Source organism: Drosophila suzukii, assembly GCF_043229965.1.
Source record: "Drosophila suzukii chromosome 2 unlocalized genomic scaffold, CBGP_Dsuzu_IsoJpt1.0 scf_2c, whole genome shotgun sequence".
Classification (NCBI taxonomy): domain Eukaryota; kingdom Metazoa; phylum Arthropoda; class Insecta; order Diptera; family Drosophilidae; genus Drosophila; species Drosophila suzukii.
The window spans coordinates 19,687,083-19,700,735 of NW_027255896.1; the positions used below are offsets into that span (position 1 = coordinate 19,687,083).

Here is a 13,653-nt window from a genome sequence, read left to right on the forward strand (position 1 = left end):
GTTATAAAATTCAACAAAATTATTTTCGATAATGGTAATATATAACACTCAAATTAATTTTGTTTCATTGAATTATCTCTTAAAACTAAATTTTAAAAATTAAAAAACCAAAATATGAGCCGATTTAGTCGCACAAAAGTCTTGGCACACTTGTGTTTTTGATAACTTTTTCGTTAAAACTTAGCCGATTTGTTTGCTTTTTTTTACCAAATCCGGTTTGTCTCTATATCTTAAGTGGTATAATGCTAAATTAGTATCATAAAATCAATTTAGTACCTTAAATTACACCAAAAATTGTAAAAAATTAAAAAAAATAAATACCCTTATCTCTGCGAAAAATAATATTTTATTTTAAGGATCAGGGTCAGTTTTATACTGACATTTGTGAATGGGTGCCCTGAAGCCGATTTTATCGTTGGGAGCCTTTTACGCTTCCCTGGCCACTCAAAGCTTTGTACCGTTTTATGAGCCATGCATTTTTCCATGGTTAAAGTCCTTTAGAACGCCGTAAAAGGCTCCCAACGATAAAATCGGCTTCAGGGCACCCATTCACAAATGTCAGTATAAAGCTGACCCTGAACCCTAAAAAAATATATTATTTTTCGCAGAGATAAAGGTATTTTTTTTTAAATTTTTTATTTAACCATTTTTGGTGTAACTTAAGATAATAAATCGATTTTATGATACTAATTTAGCATTATACCACTTAAGATATAGAGACCACATCGGCTAAGTTTTAACGAAATAGTTATCAAAAACACAAGTGTGCCAAGACTTTGGTGCAGCTAAACCTGCTCATATTTTGGTATTTTCATTTTTAAAATTTAGTTTTAAGAGATAATTCAATGAAAAAAATTAATTTGATTGTTAAATATTCCCATTATTCAAAATAATTTTATTGAATTTTATAACACATTTATAAAGGTAGAAAATCGCCCTTGAAGTTCAAGATGCTAAGTGTGCCAAACTTAAGTTCGTCACTGTACATACATATGAAGTTGTTGGATCTGCGTGATATTTCCAAAAGCAGGTCATTTATTTGTAATATTTTAGATTAATAAAACATGTTATGAATAATAATGTTAAAACAGTTATTCAAACTGGTTAATTAAAATTTTTAATCGCGGAAAAAGTTGGGCCGTGGAATGATAATTTGGTGCTGACCATATACGGCTCCAGTTTTTTGCCGCCTAAGCCTTGTAATTTATTTATCGTAGTAAAAAATTGTTTGGGGAGTCACAGTAATCTCTTCAGGCGAAATTCAAAATTGATGCTTATGTATGTACATTTTCCCCGAATTTCGCCCAAAGATCTTTCTGAGACCCATCCGATTGTTTCACCGGAGCAATCATTTGACTGACGCAATGTGATTTCCTATTTTATGGACCAACAAAAAGGTTTCTGTGCAATAAGAAATATGTTTCCGGCTCGAAAGACATTAGTAATTGATGTATTTTATATAAGTTTTGACCGCACCTCAAGCCGTCGCTGCATAGGCGATCGCTGCATTGCTTCTGAAATTACTTGCCAAAAAACCGAACCATTTCTAGCGTGCTTCCAACGGTTTTCCATTTGTATACTACGAAAAGGAACCCAATTTTGGGATTCGCAGACCCTACACTGTGAATTTATATTAAGCCAGTTCTCTGCACTTTCTAGCGATGAAATCAATCGGAGTTTTCGAAAGTTTCTCTTAAATGGTAGATTAGGTATGGGTTGATGACTCAAATAAATCGTTGTCGTAACCTCTTCTGAGCAGTTCTGTTTCTTAAGTTTCAACAGTTCCTTTTCCACGTTTAATAATAAAGCGGAGACATCGCCATTAATAACAGAAGTGGCCGAAGTGGTAAGTTTTAAACTATTTGATGGTGCAGTATTTACTCCGCGGTGCCATAACGTTCCTGGAACTTGACTGGCTATAAAAAAGGCTCCTGCCACAGTAATTACACTTGCTGCATAGCTCATTGCTAGTACTGATAAACTGTTCACCAGCAATTTCGTCCAAGCCAAGCTGGGCAGCATCAGCGCCAGCTCACTGTAAGTAAGCCATCCTCTCCGCAAACCCTGGCGTTTGGCCAGCGATCGTTCAATATTGTTTAGTTTATCGAAAAAGAGTTCATTGGATATGTATACATTCCAGTCCTAAAACGAACATATTTTATTATTGTAACATAATCTAAGTACTATTTACCATAGCAGATAGGAACTCAAGCTCAATTTCCTTGAGTCTTTCTTCCGTCATATGGCCTTCACTAGCCCAGTCTTCCAAATAAAAACGTTCGTCATGGCCTGAATAGAACTTAGTCGAAATCATCTGTAAATATATGTAATGTTTATACAGCCGAAATTTAAACATATATTGGTGCAGCACTGTTTGATTTTGGCACCGGTTAATCAACAGGTGTTGATGCTGGCTTACCAGTGACACAACAAACAGCTCTTGTGGAGTGATTCGGCAGCTATAACCTGGATCGGTGACGCTTAAGCGGTCCAGGTAGATCAATGCCATAATAAGAGAGCATGGCGTCGCCTGCACATTTCCAGCAGCAACGCAACTCAGACGATGCAAGGAATGACCCCGATGGGGTTTTGAAAACATCTCTGACGCGTACTCCGCAAAGGGCAGAGAGACCTCCATATCTGTGTCCACTGTTCCCACGCCATAGTATAGGCTTTTTCGAATTCGATTTATAAACTCGACGTGCTTCATAACCTATCAATTGAAAATATCAAGTAATACCTTTAATTTTCTGGTGCACAAACATATCTGCTTCCTACCTTTTTCGGAGAATTTACCATCTTTATCTTTGTTGGCCTTTATTTTGACTTCCAGCAACGTGACCGCAGCAATAAGTATAAAAAATACCACTCTTAAAATAAATACCATAATATTTCAAATGTCATAAGAATAATTTCAAGTATGTTCTTTATATAAACAGTCTATAATTTATTAGTTAAATAAACAACAGATTCTGTATATTACTTAATTTATTTATTTAAATTTTGAAGCCGAAAAATCTTATTATTTGTAGTGTGACCGAAGTTTTCAAAGTTCACCCACAAAGCATGTAGCATGGTCTTACTGTCAAGCAGCTGGGTTTGTTGACAAACGAAAAACAATTCAACTGGAGCAATTTAAAAAGAAGAGTCTGCTTGCACAAAGAAATTAACATAAAAATAAATGGAATTCGTGCGAAACGGATATGCGTGGATTTTTTGCAGTTGAATTTCAAAGTTGTGTGTCTTGTATATTGGCTATTTTATAGTGTTTGGTATATATCGGTATATCTCGGCATTTTTGCGTATCGTTGACGACGATCTCCAGAGAAATATACAAAAACAGCTGTTCTGGCACAGCATAGGCACACGATCATAACATATCAGGACTGGGGTGTAAACAGAGGGTTTGGGCGTAGGCACCCGATGATTATGATTAACGAGATTAATTGGAACAAAAATGTATTAAATCCAGCCTAGTACTCAGATTTAATATTTGGCGGTGTTCGTGCAAAGGCGATGTGGAAACTAAAAATTAAAAATGGATGGAAAACCCCAAAGTCGGATTCAGGGTGTTAGAGTAGATGAAATAGGAGGCCAAATCCAAGCTTATGCCCTTTATTGTTGAATTTCTCCGACAGGAAGCAAGTCCACAAAAGGGGCAAATTCGCAGAATAGTTGAAGTGCTGGAGGAGATCCACTAGAGAATCCCAGTGGGAGGGAATATGCCGAGTGGGACTTAAATCTCTACGTGGACATCCTGCCGGTCGCGCCCTCGCAAAGAAAGTAATATCTGTCCAAAAGAATTTGGTTGCGTTGTACTAATAGAAGTATCTTTTTAGCAGAGCCACCAGGATGCAGGGCGGCTTCCTGCAGCATCAGCGGATCAACCCCGTTCTCCCACTTCCTCAATGTCCAATATGCCTATTGGGACTCGGAACTGTACTGCGGTGGAGCGGGAAAGATGGCGAAGCATCCGTGGGACGAGAAGGAACCTTTAAACTACTAATTTTCATAAATGAAAACATTCGTTGTACATTCCATTTATTTTTATTTAAATTTATTTGTGTACCAGCAGACTCCTCCTTTTTAAATTTCTCCATTTGATTTGTTTTCCGTTTATCGACAACCCCAGCTGCTTGACAGCAAGACCATGCTACATGCATTGCGGGTGAACTTTGAAAACTTCGGTCACACTACATTGAATAAGATTTTTCGACTAGTGAAATAGAGCTGTAAAAACATCGATAGTGCCCCTACTCGATGTTTTCGATAGTGATGGACTATCGGTATTTTCGACAGTATCAATCGAATTATTATTTAATTTTTTATTTTGTATTTTAAGCCTATTTGCTTTCAATTTTTTTAATTGCGAGGTATGAATACAGCTGCGACAAAAACCATACAATGTATTAAACTATTAAACACACATAACAACAAATAGGTTAAACATTTAAAAGATTTTGATTATAATAATTACTTATATATTTTTTTTTATTCATAAGTTAGAAAACTTAAAAATTCTCGTATGCTTTAAAAAGTCGTTATAAGCCATTATCGTTTGCCTTCTGATGCTAAAATCGAGAACATTAAAACTATTAATGAAAAACCAAGCACATTTCATAAACATGTTTTTTTTATTGATTACTTGTCCATTTTTCTCTTTTCATAAATTTTTCGTTTTGTCTGGAACCACGCTTCTGCAACTAGTGATGTTAAATAAACGCGATACATCGATGGTGGAAAAAAAATCGAGGTATCGCGCAGCCCAGCCACTATCGATACTATCGATATTACTATCGATGTTTTTACAGCTCTAAGTGAAACTCTTAGCCGATCTGAGTACTAGGCTTCAAGGAGGAATTTGTATATATGTTAAAGACATTAAAGAGCCTTGCGACAGTAAAATTAGATGTAGGTGCTTATATGAATTTGATAAACAATTAATGAAAACGACTCATGACATATTCCATCAATAAATTAGATTAATGTCAATTTTAATGATAGATTCCTGAATCCTGTGCTCATACGCGGCCACGCAGACGCTTTCAAATACTGACAAAACAATTGCTTCAGCTCTGTATTTAAAATCATCGAAATCAACAATTGACATAACCCGATAATTAGGGTAAGCCCAGTGTGAGCACTTTTTCGGGCTATTGGCCTTATCGATGTCAAGGCCTTTAAGTCTAGTACTCAGATCGGCTAAGAGTTTCAAAAGTCGAAAAATCTTAATCCTTGTAGTGTGACCGAAGTTTTCACAGTTCACTGATTTTGTTGACAAACGGAAAACAAATCATGCTGATGCACAGCAATCAATTTTAAATAAAGATATATGGAAATGTTTTTATTTATGTAAATAAGTTGTTTAAAGCTTCCTTCTCGTCCCACGGATGCTTTGCCAATTTTCCCGCGCCATCTGTAGTCCAGCTCCGAGTCCCAATAGCCATATTGGACCTTGAGGAATTGGGAGTTGGATTGGGAACGGGGTTTCCGTTGATACTGCGGGAAGTCGCCTAGCATACTGGCAATGGTTGGTGATGGCTCCTCCAGCTGTCCCTTAGCGGGCGTCATTTTACCTCCATCCTGTAGAAGCTAGTTCTCCACCTCCGCTTATTTTTTTTATCAATCGATAGGTATTGACAAGACCAATACATTTTAGTTAAATTGTGGGCGTTAGAGTGGGCGTGGCATAATCGCGTAACAAACTTCCCAATTCTCTATCTTTGATAATTTCCGAGATGTCTACGTTCAGTGGGCGTGGCAAACTCTTTTTGGGTCAATCGATAGGTATTGATGAGAACAATACATTTCATTTTATTCTAGCATCAAAGCTGTAGGAGCCACAGTTTTGGGCGGTTTGTGGTCGTTAGAGTGGGCGTGGCACTCTGCTGAAACAAACTTGGGCTGCGAAGTAGAGCTGTAAAAACATCGATAGTGCCCCTACTCGATGTTTTCGATAGTGATAGTCCAAACCATCGATATTTTCGATAGTATCAATCGAATTATTATTTAATTTTTTATTTTGTATTTTAAGCCTATTTGCTTTCAATTTTTTTAATTGCGAGGTATGAATACAGCTGCGACAAAAACCATACAATGTATTAAACTATTAAACACACATAAAAACAAATAGGTTAAAAATCTAAAATTTTTTGATTATAATAATTACTTATAATTTTTGTTTATACCCTTGCAGAGGGTATATTGATTTCAGTCAGAAGTTTGCAACGCAGTGAAGGAGACGTTTCCGACCCCATAAAGTATATATATTCTTGATCAGCATGACTAGACGAGTCGGTCTAGCCATGTCCGTCTGTCCGTCCGTTTCTACGCAAACTAGTATCTCAGTTTTAAAGCTATCGGGCTGAAACTTTCCCAAAAGTCTTATATCTTTTGCAGGTAGTATATAAGTCGGAACCAGCCGGATCGGACAACTATATCTTACAGCTCCCATGGGAATAATAGGAAAAACAAATAAAAAAAATTATATTTTTGGTGTTTTTTAGCATATAACCTCCTAAGCTTGGAAATAACATTTTTTAATTAGTTTTGAATTTCGAATTTAATTTTATCAAAATCGGAAGACCATATCATATAGCTGCCATAGGAACGGTCGTAAAATTGGTGGAAAAATAATATGAAACATATTATAGCTTCGGTGTTTTTCAACATATAACCTCCAACGCTTGGAAATAACATTTTTTAATTAGTTCTGAGTTTCGAATTTAATTTGATCAAAATCGGACGACTATATCATATAGCTACCATAGGAACGATCGGAAAATTGGTAGGAAAATAATATGAAACAAATTATAGCTTTGGTGTTTTTTGACATAGTATCTTATACTATTGGGAATATCATTTTTTGTGTTTTTAAATTTAATAATTATAGCTGCAAGGGTATATAAGCTTCGGCTTGCCGAAGCTAACTTTCTTTCTTGTTTTTATTGATTATAATCATAAGCGAAAACATGATTATAAATTAAAGTTAAGAACCAGTTAAGATAATGATTATAATGAAATTAACAAAAGAGAGATCATCCGTTCTTCGGGAATTACATGATATTGATATAGTTGATTATAAATTAAATAAAGTTAAGAACTACTTGAGATTATAATGAATATAATGAGATTAACAAAAGAGAGATCATCCGTTCCTCGGGAATTGTTGTTGATTACGAATTAAACAAAGAAAACGTTTGATAAAAAATAAAATAAAAAGTTTAGATAATCCATTCTTTGGAAAACTGCTCTTAATGACATTGTACCACAAAAAATTTAATCCAGCAGCCACTGATTTTTGTTAAGCTTTGGCTTCAAAGAAGAAGAAGAACCACGCTTCTGCAACTAGTGATGTTAAATAAACGCGATACATCGATGGTGGAAAAAAAATCGAGGTATCGCGCAGCCCAGTTACTATCGATACTATCGATATTACTATCGATGTTTTTACAGCTCTACTGCGAAGGAGTCTCAGGAATCTGCACGCCGAAATCTCAGCGTTCATTCGGACAGACGTACAGACTAACAGACGGACATGGCTAAATCGACTCGGCAGTGATCCTGTTTAAAAATATATACACTTTATGGGGTCGGCAACGCTTCCTTATGCCGGTTACATACTTTCCGACGAATCTAGTATACCCTTTTACTCTACGAGTAACGGGTATAAAAATCTGTGACTGTCGTCACTATGTAATTATGTTCCATAAATATATATATGATTTACTCAGATCGGCTAATTGCTTGTCATTTGGTTTTAATATATATAAAATTATTATTTTTATTTTATATAGAATTATGCACAAAAATTCCTTATCTAGTTGCATAGTTTTGGTCATTAAAGTGCATTGCAAGTCCTTGAGGAATAGCTTCGAATTCTCGGTTCTGATTTCCCATCCACAATACATTTTCAGGTTGCTGGCGTACTTCTCCGAATTTCATTGCCCATCTTGATTAAATATCAATGTTGCTCTCATTTTTGAAATTGGGGAGTATGCAGCAGCATAATATCACATTGTTTGAGCTTGTGATATGATTGTCAAGGCCCTTTCCGATTCTCCGGTTCTGTTACACGTCGACACTTGGTTAAATTGTAGTTGAAGGCTCGTTGTTCCGCGGAAAGAACTATTGGAAAGGGTTATGACTTTATAACCGTCGTGAAAAATCTAAATGCTTAGTCGGCCAGGACAACAACTGGGATCGGAGTTCCACATATTTTTCTTACATTGTCTTTTAATATTGGTGTCTCCTCCAGTTCGTTTTCAGCTTAACTGCATCTAAATTTGTGGATCGTGACATCGTTCTGGGCAGCCAACCTTTACGTCAAAAAGCCGGTACCTGTAATGGTATAGATATTTGTTGTTTAAGTAAAATCACAGTGATCGAACTACCTATATTCAACTAATGCAAATTGGTCTGTTAGGATCTTGAATCTTCTTTTCGGACAGATATGACTTTGGTTCAGAATTCGTTTACAATTTTGCATACAATGGTTTTTGTAGTGCCGAATAGTCTGGCAGAACTATCGCCCGAGGAGAAATGACTTTGATACAGAATTCGTTTACATTTTGAATACGACGGTTTTTGTGAACGACGATTACCCAATCGAATAGAGCGCTGGGAATGGCTAAGCGAAACAAGGTTTTTTATGCTAGGCTTATAAAAACCCACTAGCTGCTGATATTATATTCGGTCAACGTGGCAGAATTCCTTGAAGAACTCATCGGAATATTGCTGCGCATCAGTCTCCCAAAATACTTAATTTCGCCTTCATCCTGAAAATGCAATAACAATAATAAATTATTTAGGGTATTCAATTGCGTTGCAAAAGTGTAAGCTTTGTAAGTTTGCCAGACGAGAATTGTGAACGCCCTCTATTTGAAAACATCGTTGCAGGATATTGACGTACAAAAGAAAGCTAACTTTTATATTTTTGTGAGAAGAAGGCTATGACCATGGCCTAGTTTCGACCTCCCTGGCTCTCTTCCTTGAGGGTTTTTTCTTCCATTGAAATTGTTATTCAATTATTTTGTTTTACAGAAGACGAATATTTTTCTTTTGCATTTAATACTCAAATTTGTTTCTTTCCTTTCACTGTCATTACCATGGATTTAAACCCAACTTTTCAGTATATTTTTAGTATTTTAGATAAAATTCCTACCCATTATTAACCCCCTATTTCTACACAAGTACAACAGATTTGTATACATAGGCTGGGGTGTTGTAGGCCTTGAAAAATATTTTGTATGGAAATTGGTGTTGGAACTGCTTACACTTTTAAACTTTTCAAACGCTTGCAACGCAATTGAATACCCTAATTGTTTCTTAGCTAAACCCTAGTACTCAGATCGGCTAAGAGTTTCACTAGTCGAAAAATCTTATTCTTTGTAGTGTGACCGAAGTTTTCAAAGTTCACCCGCAATGCATGTGGCATGGTCTTACTGTCAAGCAGCTGGGCTTGTTGCCAATCGGAAAACAAATCAATTGGAGCAATTTAAAACGGAAGAGTCTGCTGTTGCACAAAATAAAAATAAATGAAATGTTCAACGAACGTTTTTATTTATGTAAATTCCTTTTCGTCCCACGGATGCTTCGCCATCTTTCCCGCGCCATCTGTAGTCCAGCTCCTCTCCTTCAGCACTTCAACTATTCTGCGGGTTTGCCCCGTTGTGGTATTGCTTCCTGTCGGTCAAGTCCCACAGTAATGGGCAACAGCTTGGATTAGGCGTCCTTTTTCATATACCCTAACCTCCTTTAGCCGTTTTTGGTGTTTTTCTTTTTTAATTCCCCACCACTTCTGCACGAATACCGCCAAAGATTAAGTTTCTTATTCTTTGGGCCGCGGCTAACGGCGTTCATCGAAAATACACTCGCGAAATCTGGTATTTTTTCTGGAATTTCCTTAGCTCATCTGAGTACCGCGATGAAAAACAGACCCGACGAAAAGCTTTAGCCGCCTGTTTGCCTCTCGCTCACTCCTATGGTTAGCTCTCGGTTTTCGTCGATGTGAGTACTAGGCTTTACGTATGTCCAAGCACTCCTTCCCAACAGTTGCTCCTGCAGCAAAGTTGTCTATAATTTTGACAACCTGTGCACATATAATAATCCCGTAAAAATACTGTTCAGCGAAGTCATTTATCAATAACATGTTATTTGAATAAGCTGGCGTATTTTAATAACTCAAAACAGCTGTTGCAAACTCACTTGCAAATGGAAACAACTCTGCGTTGCACAAAACAGACCCGACGGAAAGCTTTAGCCGCCTGTTTGCCTCTCGCTCACTCCTATGGTTAGCTCTCGGTTTTCGTCGATGTGAGTACTAGGCTTTACGTATGTCCAAGCACTCCTTTGCAACAGTTGCTCCTGCAGCAAAGTTGTCTATAATTTTGACAACCTGTGCACATATAATAATCCCGTAAAAATACTGTTCAGCGATGTCATTTATCAATAACATGTTATTTGAATAAGCTGGCGTATTTTAATAACTCAAAACAGCTGTTGCAAACTCACTTGCAAATGGAAACAATTCTGCGTTGCACATCGAAATAATCCAAAAATACCGCTAGTAGCCTCTGCCCACAGCCGCTTAAATTCGGTGTTGCAATATTATGCGGATTCTTGTTCACGTAAAAAATCGCTGTAGCGATCAGATGATCTGCATAAATAAACCGTATTCGAGGGGAGGGTTTTTTAAATGTCCCAAAAGAAATGCTACGGAAAGTATATATCATTATATCTCCCAAAATAAATGCTACCTAAAACATAAATCATTATATATCTTAAAAGTATTGTCTCTAAAGATAAATATTGTAACAAACTGATTTTTGTGGTCTGCTCGCTACGAGATTCGAGCGGCTAGCACAGTAGTTTGTGTTTCCGTCCCACCAAATTTATATGGACGTGACCGCCCAGAAGCTCAGTGAGAAAGCACAGAATTCACGGGTTCGTAGTGGGTTTATTGCGGGTATATTGTTACAAATGTCTTGGTAGCTTGGTTGGCCTTGATTCGTCACTTCTAACCTTCGGTACTTCCGACGCTCCTGGTTGTCTCGACGACCTCTCGCCTTGTTAACTCGGTGCTCCAGTCCTGTAGCTCCCTGAAGATCCTTGCTCCTCCCTAAAGATGCTCGCTCGCTGCTCGCCCTTGACGCGTTGACTTGGTGACTGCTGGTAACGACTCGGACTCGCGAGAGGGATCAGCCGTTCGGGCTTAGGGAAGCGTCACCGTTTTCAGACTAGGGTGAACAGAAGCTGCGCTCTCCAGGATCGCACCTTTCGACACAGCACAGCCCGTCCCTTGCTCTGTCCCGGATGGTCCCACTGGGGTTTCTGCTCAACCCGCGCGGACAGTCAAGGCGGAACGCCAGGAAGCTGCCTCGCGCTTTACTTCGCTTCTACGCCTAGTGTAAACGAACGTTCCACCCTAGCCTCACCCTTCTGCGTGTTGTCCGGGACGTTTCCGTGTGGCTCGCTCTGTGTTGCGCGGCTGTCGTGATGTGGTGGCTGACTTGCTGCTGACGCTATCTTGCGCACTGCTCCTGGCGGTGCTGGCTGCGCGGCTGGACGTAGCGTGGCTTTTGGTACTTGGGGTTCGGGCGTACGCTGCTCCGGAACCTCGCAAGTCGAAACCGTAGGGCTCTCCTGGACAACTCCACTCGAGACCGTACCGATCGACCGCTCTCCCTTCTGGCTTGTTGTACTTGGGGTTCGGACACGCCGCTCCGGGACCTCGCAAGTCGAAACCGTAGGACTCTCCTGGACAACTCCACTCGAGACCGTACCGATCGACCGCTCTCTCTTCTGGCTTGTTATACTCGTTATTCTCCAGGCGTAATGCCAGGACTTTGTTGATAGGGTTAAACCGACCGCCTTGACCTAGCCGCGTGATGCCCTCTGGACCTCAGCTAATACTCGGCTAACGCTTTTCGTCTGGTCTGTTTTTCAGCGCGGTACTCAGATGAGCTAAGGAAATACCAGAAAAAATACCAGATTTCTCGAGTGAATTTTCGATGAACGCCGTTAGCCGCGGCCCAAAGAATAAGAAATTTAATCTTCGGCGGTGTTCGTGCAAAGGCGATGTGGAAACTAAAAATTAGAAATGGAAGGAAAACGCCAAAATCGGATACAGGAGGTCAGTGCAGATGAAAAAGGACGCCAAATCCCAGCTGTTGCCATTTATTGTGTATTTCACCGACAGGCAGCAATACCAGAAAAGGGGACAATTCGCAGAATAGTTGAGGTGCTGGAGGAGACTTCGCTCCCTACATGGACTTCGTGCCGGGCGCGTCCTCGCAAAGAAAGTAAGATCTGGCCAAAAGGATTTGGTTACGTTGTACTAACAGAAATATATTTTTAGCAGAACCACCAACGATCTCCGACGACCTGTCCATTAGGACTGCGGATATCACCGCCACTAGCTACTTGGCAGCTTATGCGGAGCTGGAGGACGAGCTGGCTTCTATAGAGAGGAGGAAAATAGGGCGCCCGCTAAGGATCAGTTGGGGAAGCCATAGCCAGCCATTGCCAGAATGCTGGGCGACTTTCTGCAGCATCAGCGGATCAACCCCGCTCTCAATCCAGCTCCCACTTCCTTAAGGTCTAATATGCCCATTGGGTCTTGGAGCTGGACTGCGGTGGCGCGGGAAAGATGGCAAAGCATCCGTGGGACGAGAAAGAAGCTTTAAACTACTAATTTACATAAATAAAAACATTCGTTGAACATTCCATTTATTTTTATTTAAATTTCTTTGTGTACCAGCAGACTCCTCCTTTTTAAATTTCTCCAATTGATTTCTTTTCCGTTTGGCAACAAGCCCAGCCGCTTAACAGTAAGACCGTGCTACATGCATTACGGGTGATCTTTGAAAACTTCGGTCACACTGCAAAGAATAAGATTTTTCGACTAGTGAAACTCTTAGCCGATCTGAGTACTAGGCTTTAATAGAAATACATCGATGGCAGCGTTCAGCAGAACAACACGATACCTGATCACCGGTGGAATTCTTACGATAGTTCTGCTGAACGCACAAAAAGAAGCGTAAAAATCGTACGATACCGAATTATTTTTGATACACCCTGAAGCCTAGTACTCACATGGACAAAAACCACGAGCAAACCATAGGAGTGAGCGAGAGGCTAGTACGCGGCTAACGCTTTTCGTCGGCTGTGTTTTTCAGCGCTGTACTCAGATGAGCTAAAGAAATACCAAAAAGATACCAGATTTAGCGAGTGAATTTCGATGAACGCCGTTAGCCGCGGTTAAAAATGGAAGAAAAACACCAAAAAAGCCTGCAGGCTGCGACCACCAGAACAATCTCTGACAAGCCCTCCATCGGGGAACCACAGGACTCCACCTCCACTAGCTACTTGCAGCTAAAGCGGTGATGGTGGACGCGCTGGGTTCTATAGGGAGGAGGAAAAAGTGGGCAAGAAAGGGCGCCTGTTCAAGGGCACCTGGAAGAGCCATTACCAGCCATTGACTTCCTGCAGCATTAGGCGGAATAACCCGGTTCCCAATCCGGCTGCTACTTCTTCAACGTCCAACATGCATGCCTATTGGGACTCGGAGCTGGACTGCAGATGACGCCGGAAAGATGGCGAAGCATTCGTGGGACAAAAAGGAAGCTTTATACTCTGCACCAGCAGACTCTT

The 13,653-nt window shown here is 39.5% G+C and overlaps 2 protein-coding genes and 2 long non-coding RNA genes across 12 annotated transcripts; 2 read left to right on the forward strand and 2 right to left on the reverse strand.

Moving 5' to 3' along the window:
- Nucleotides 1–859: 859 nt before the first annotated feature.
- LOC139353993 (protein CNPPD1) lies at nt 860–2,887 on the reverse strand. 2 transcript variants are annotated; one of them, XM_070998204.1, is made up of 4 exons: nt 2,779–2,887; nt 2,420–2,713; nt 2,192–2,314; nt 860–2,142 (listed from the first exon to the last, which is right to left on the reverse strand). In XM_070998204.1, the coding sequence occupies exons 1-4, from the start codon at nt 2,797–2,799 to the stop codon at nt 1,456–1,458; spliced, it is 1,125 nt and encodes a 374-aa protein (XP_070854305.1). In that variant the 5' UTR covers nt 2,800–2,887; the 3' UTR covers nt 860–1,455. The 2 variants fall into 2 exon arrangements, with proteins under 2 accessions (XP_070854305.1, XP_070854306.1); XM_070998205.1 differs by having other exon boundaries at nt 2,797–2,814.
- A 138-nt stretch (nt 2,888–3,025) lies between these two features.
- LOC139353995 (uncharacterized) lies at nt 3,026–4,091 on the forward strand. Of its 3 annotated transcripts, XR_011605063.1 has the most exons (3): nt 3,026–3,234; nt 3,639–3,783; nt 3,840–4,091. It is a non-coding gene; the product is annotated as an uncharacterized lncRNA (long non-coding RNA). The 3 variants fall into 3 exon arrangements; XR_011605061.1 differs by having other exon boundaries at nt 3,026–3,783; XR_011605062.1 differs by having other exon boundaries at nt 3,026–3,783; nt 3,843–4,091.
- A 3,648-nt stretch (nt 4,092–7,739) lies between these two features.
- On the reverse strand, nt 7,740–8,858 carry LOC139354155 (uncharacterized). 5 transcript variants are annotated; one of them, XR_011605239.1, is made up of 3 exons: nt 8,604–8,827; nt 8,228–8,340; nt 7,740–8,127 (listed from the first exon to the last, which is right to left on the reverse strand). It is a non-coding gene; the product is annotated as an uncharacterized lncRNA (long non-coding RNA). The 5 variants fall into 5 exon arrangements; XR_011605235.1 differs by having other exon boundaries at nt 7,740–8,340; nt 8,604–8,858; XR_011605238.1 differs by having other exon boundaries at nt 7,740–8,340; nt 8,568–8,858.
- A 3,041-nt stretch (nt 8,859–11,899) lies between these two features.
- Nucleotides 11,900–12,738, forward strand: LOC139354199 (uncharacterized). 2 transcript variants are annotated; one of them, XM_070998443.1, is made up of 3 exons: nt 11,900–12,133; nt 12,200–12,302; nt 12,362–12,738. In XM_070998443.1, exons 1-3 carry the CDS (start codon nt 12,101–12,103, stop codon nt 12,595–12,597), a joined length of 372 nt encoding a protein of 123 aa, XP_070854544.1. In that variant the 5' UTR covers nt 11,900–12,100; the 3' UTR covers nt 12,598–12,738. The 2 variants fall into 2 exon arrangements, with proteins under 2 accessions (XP_070854544.1, XP_070854543.1); XM_070998442.1 differs by having other exon boundaries at nt 12,359–12,737.
- The last annotated feature ends 915 nt before the right edge of the window (nt 12,739–13,653 follow it).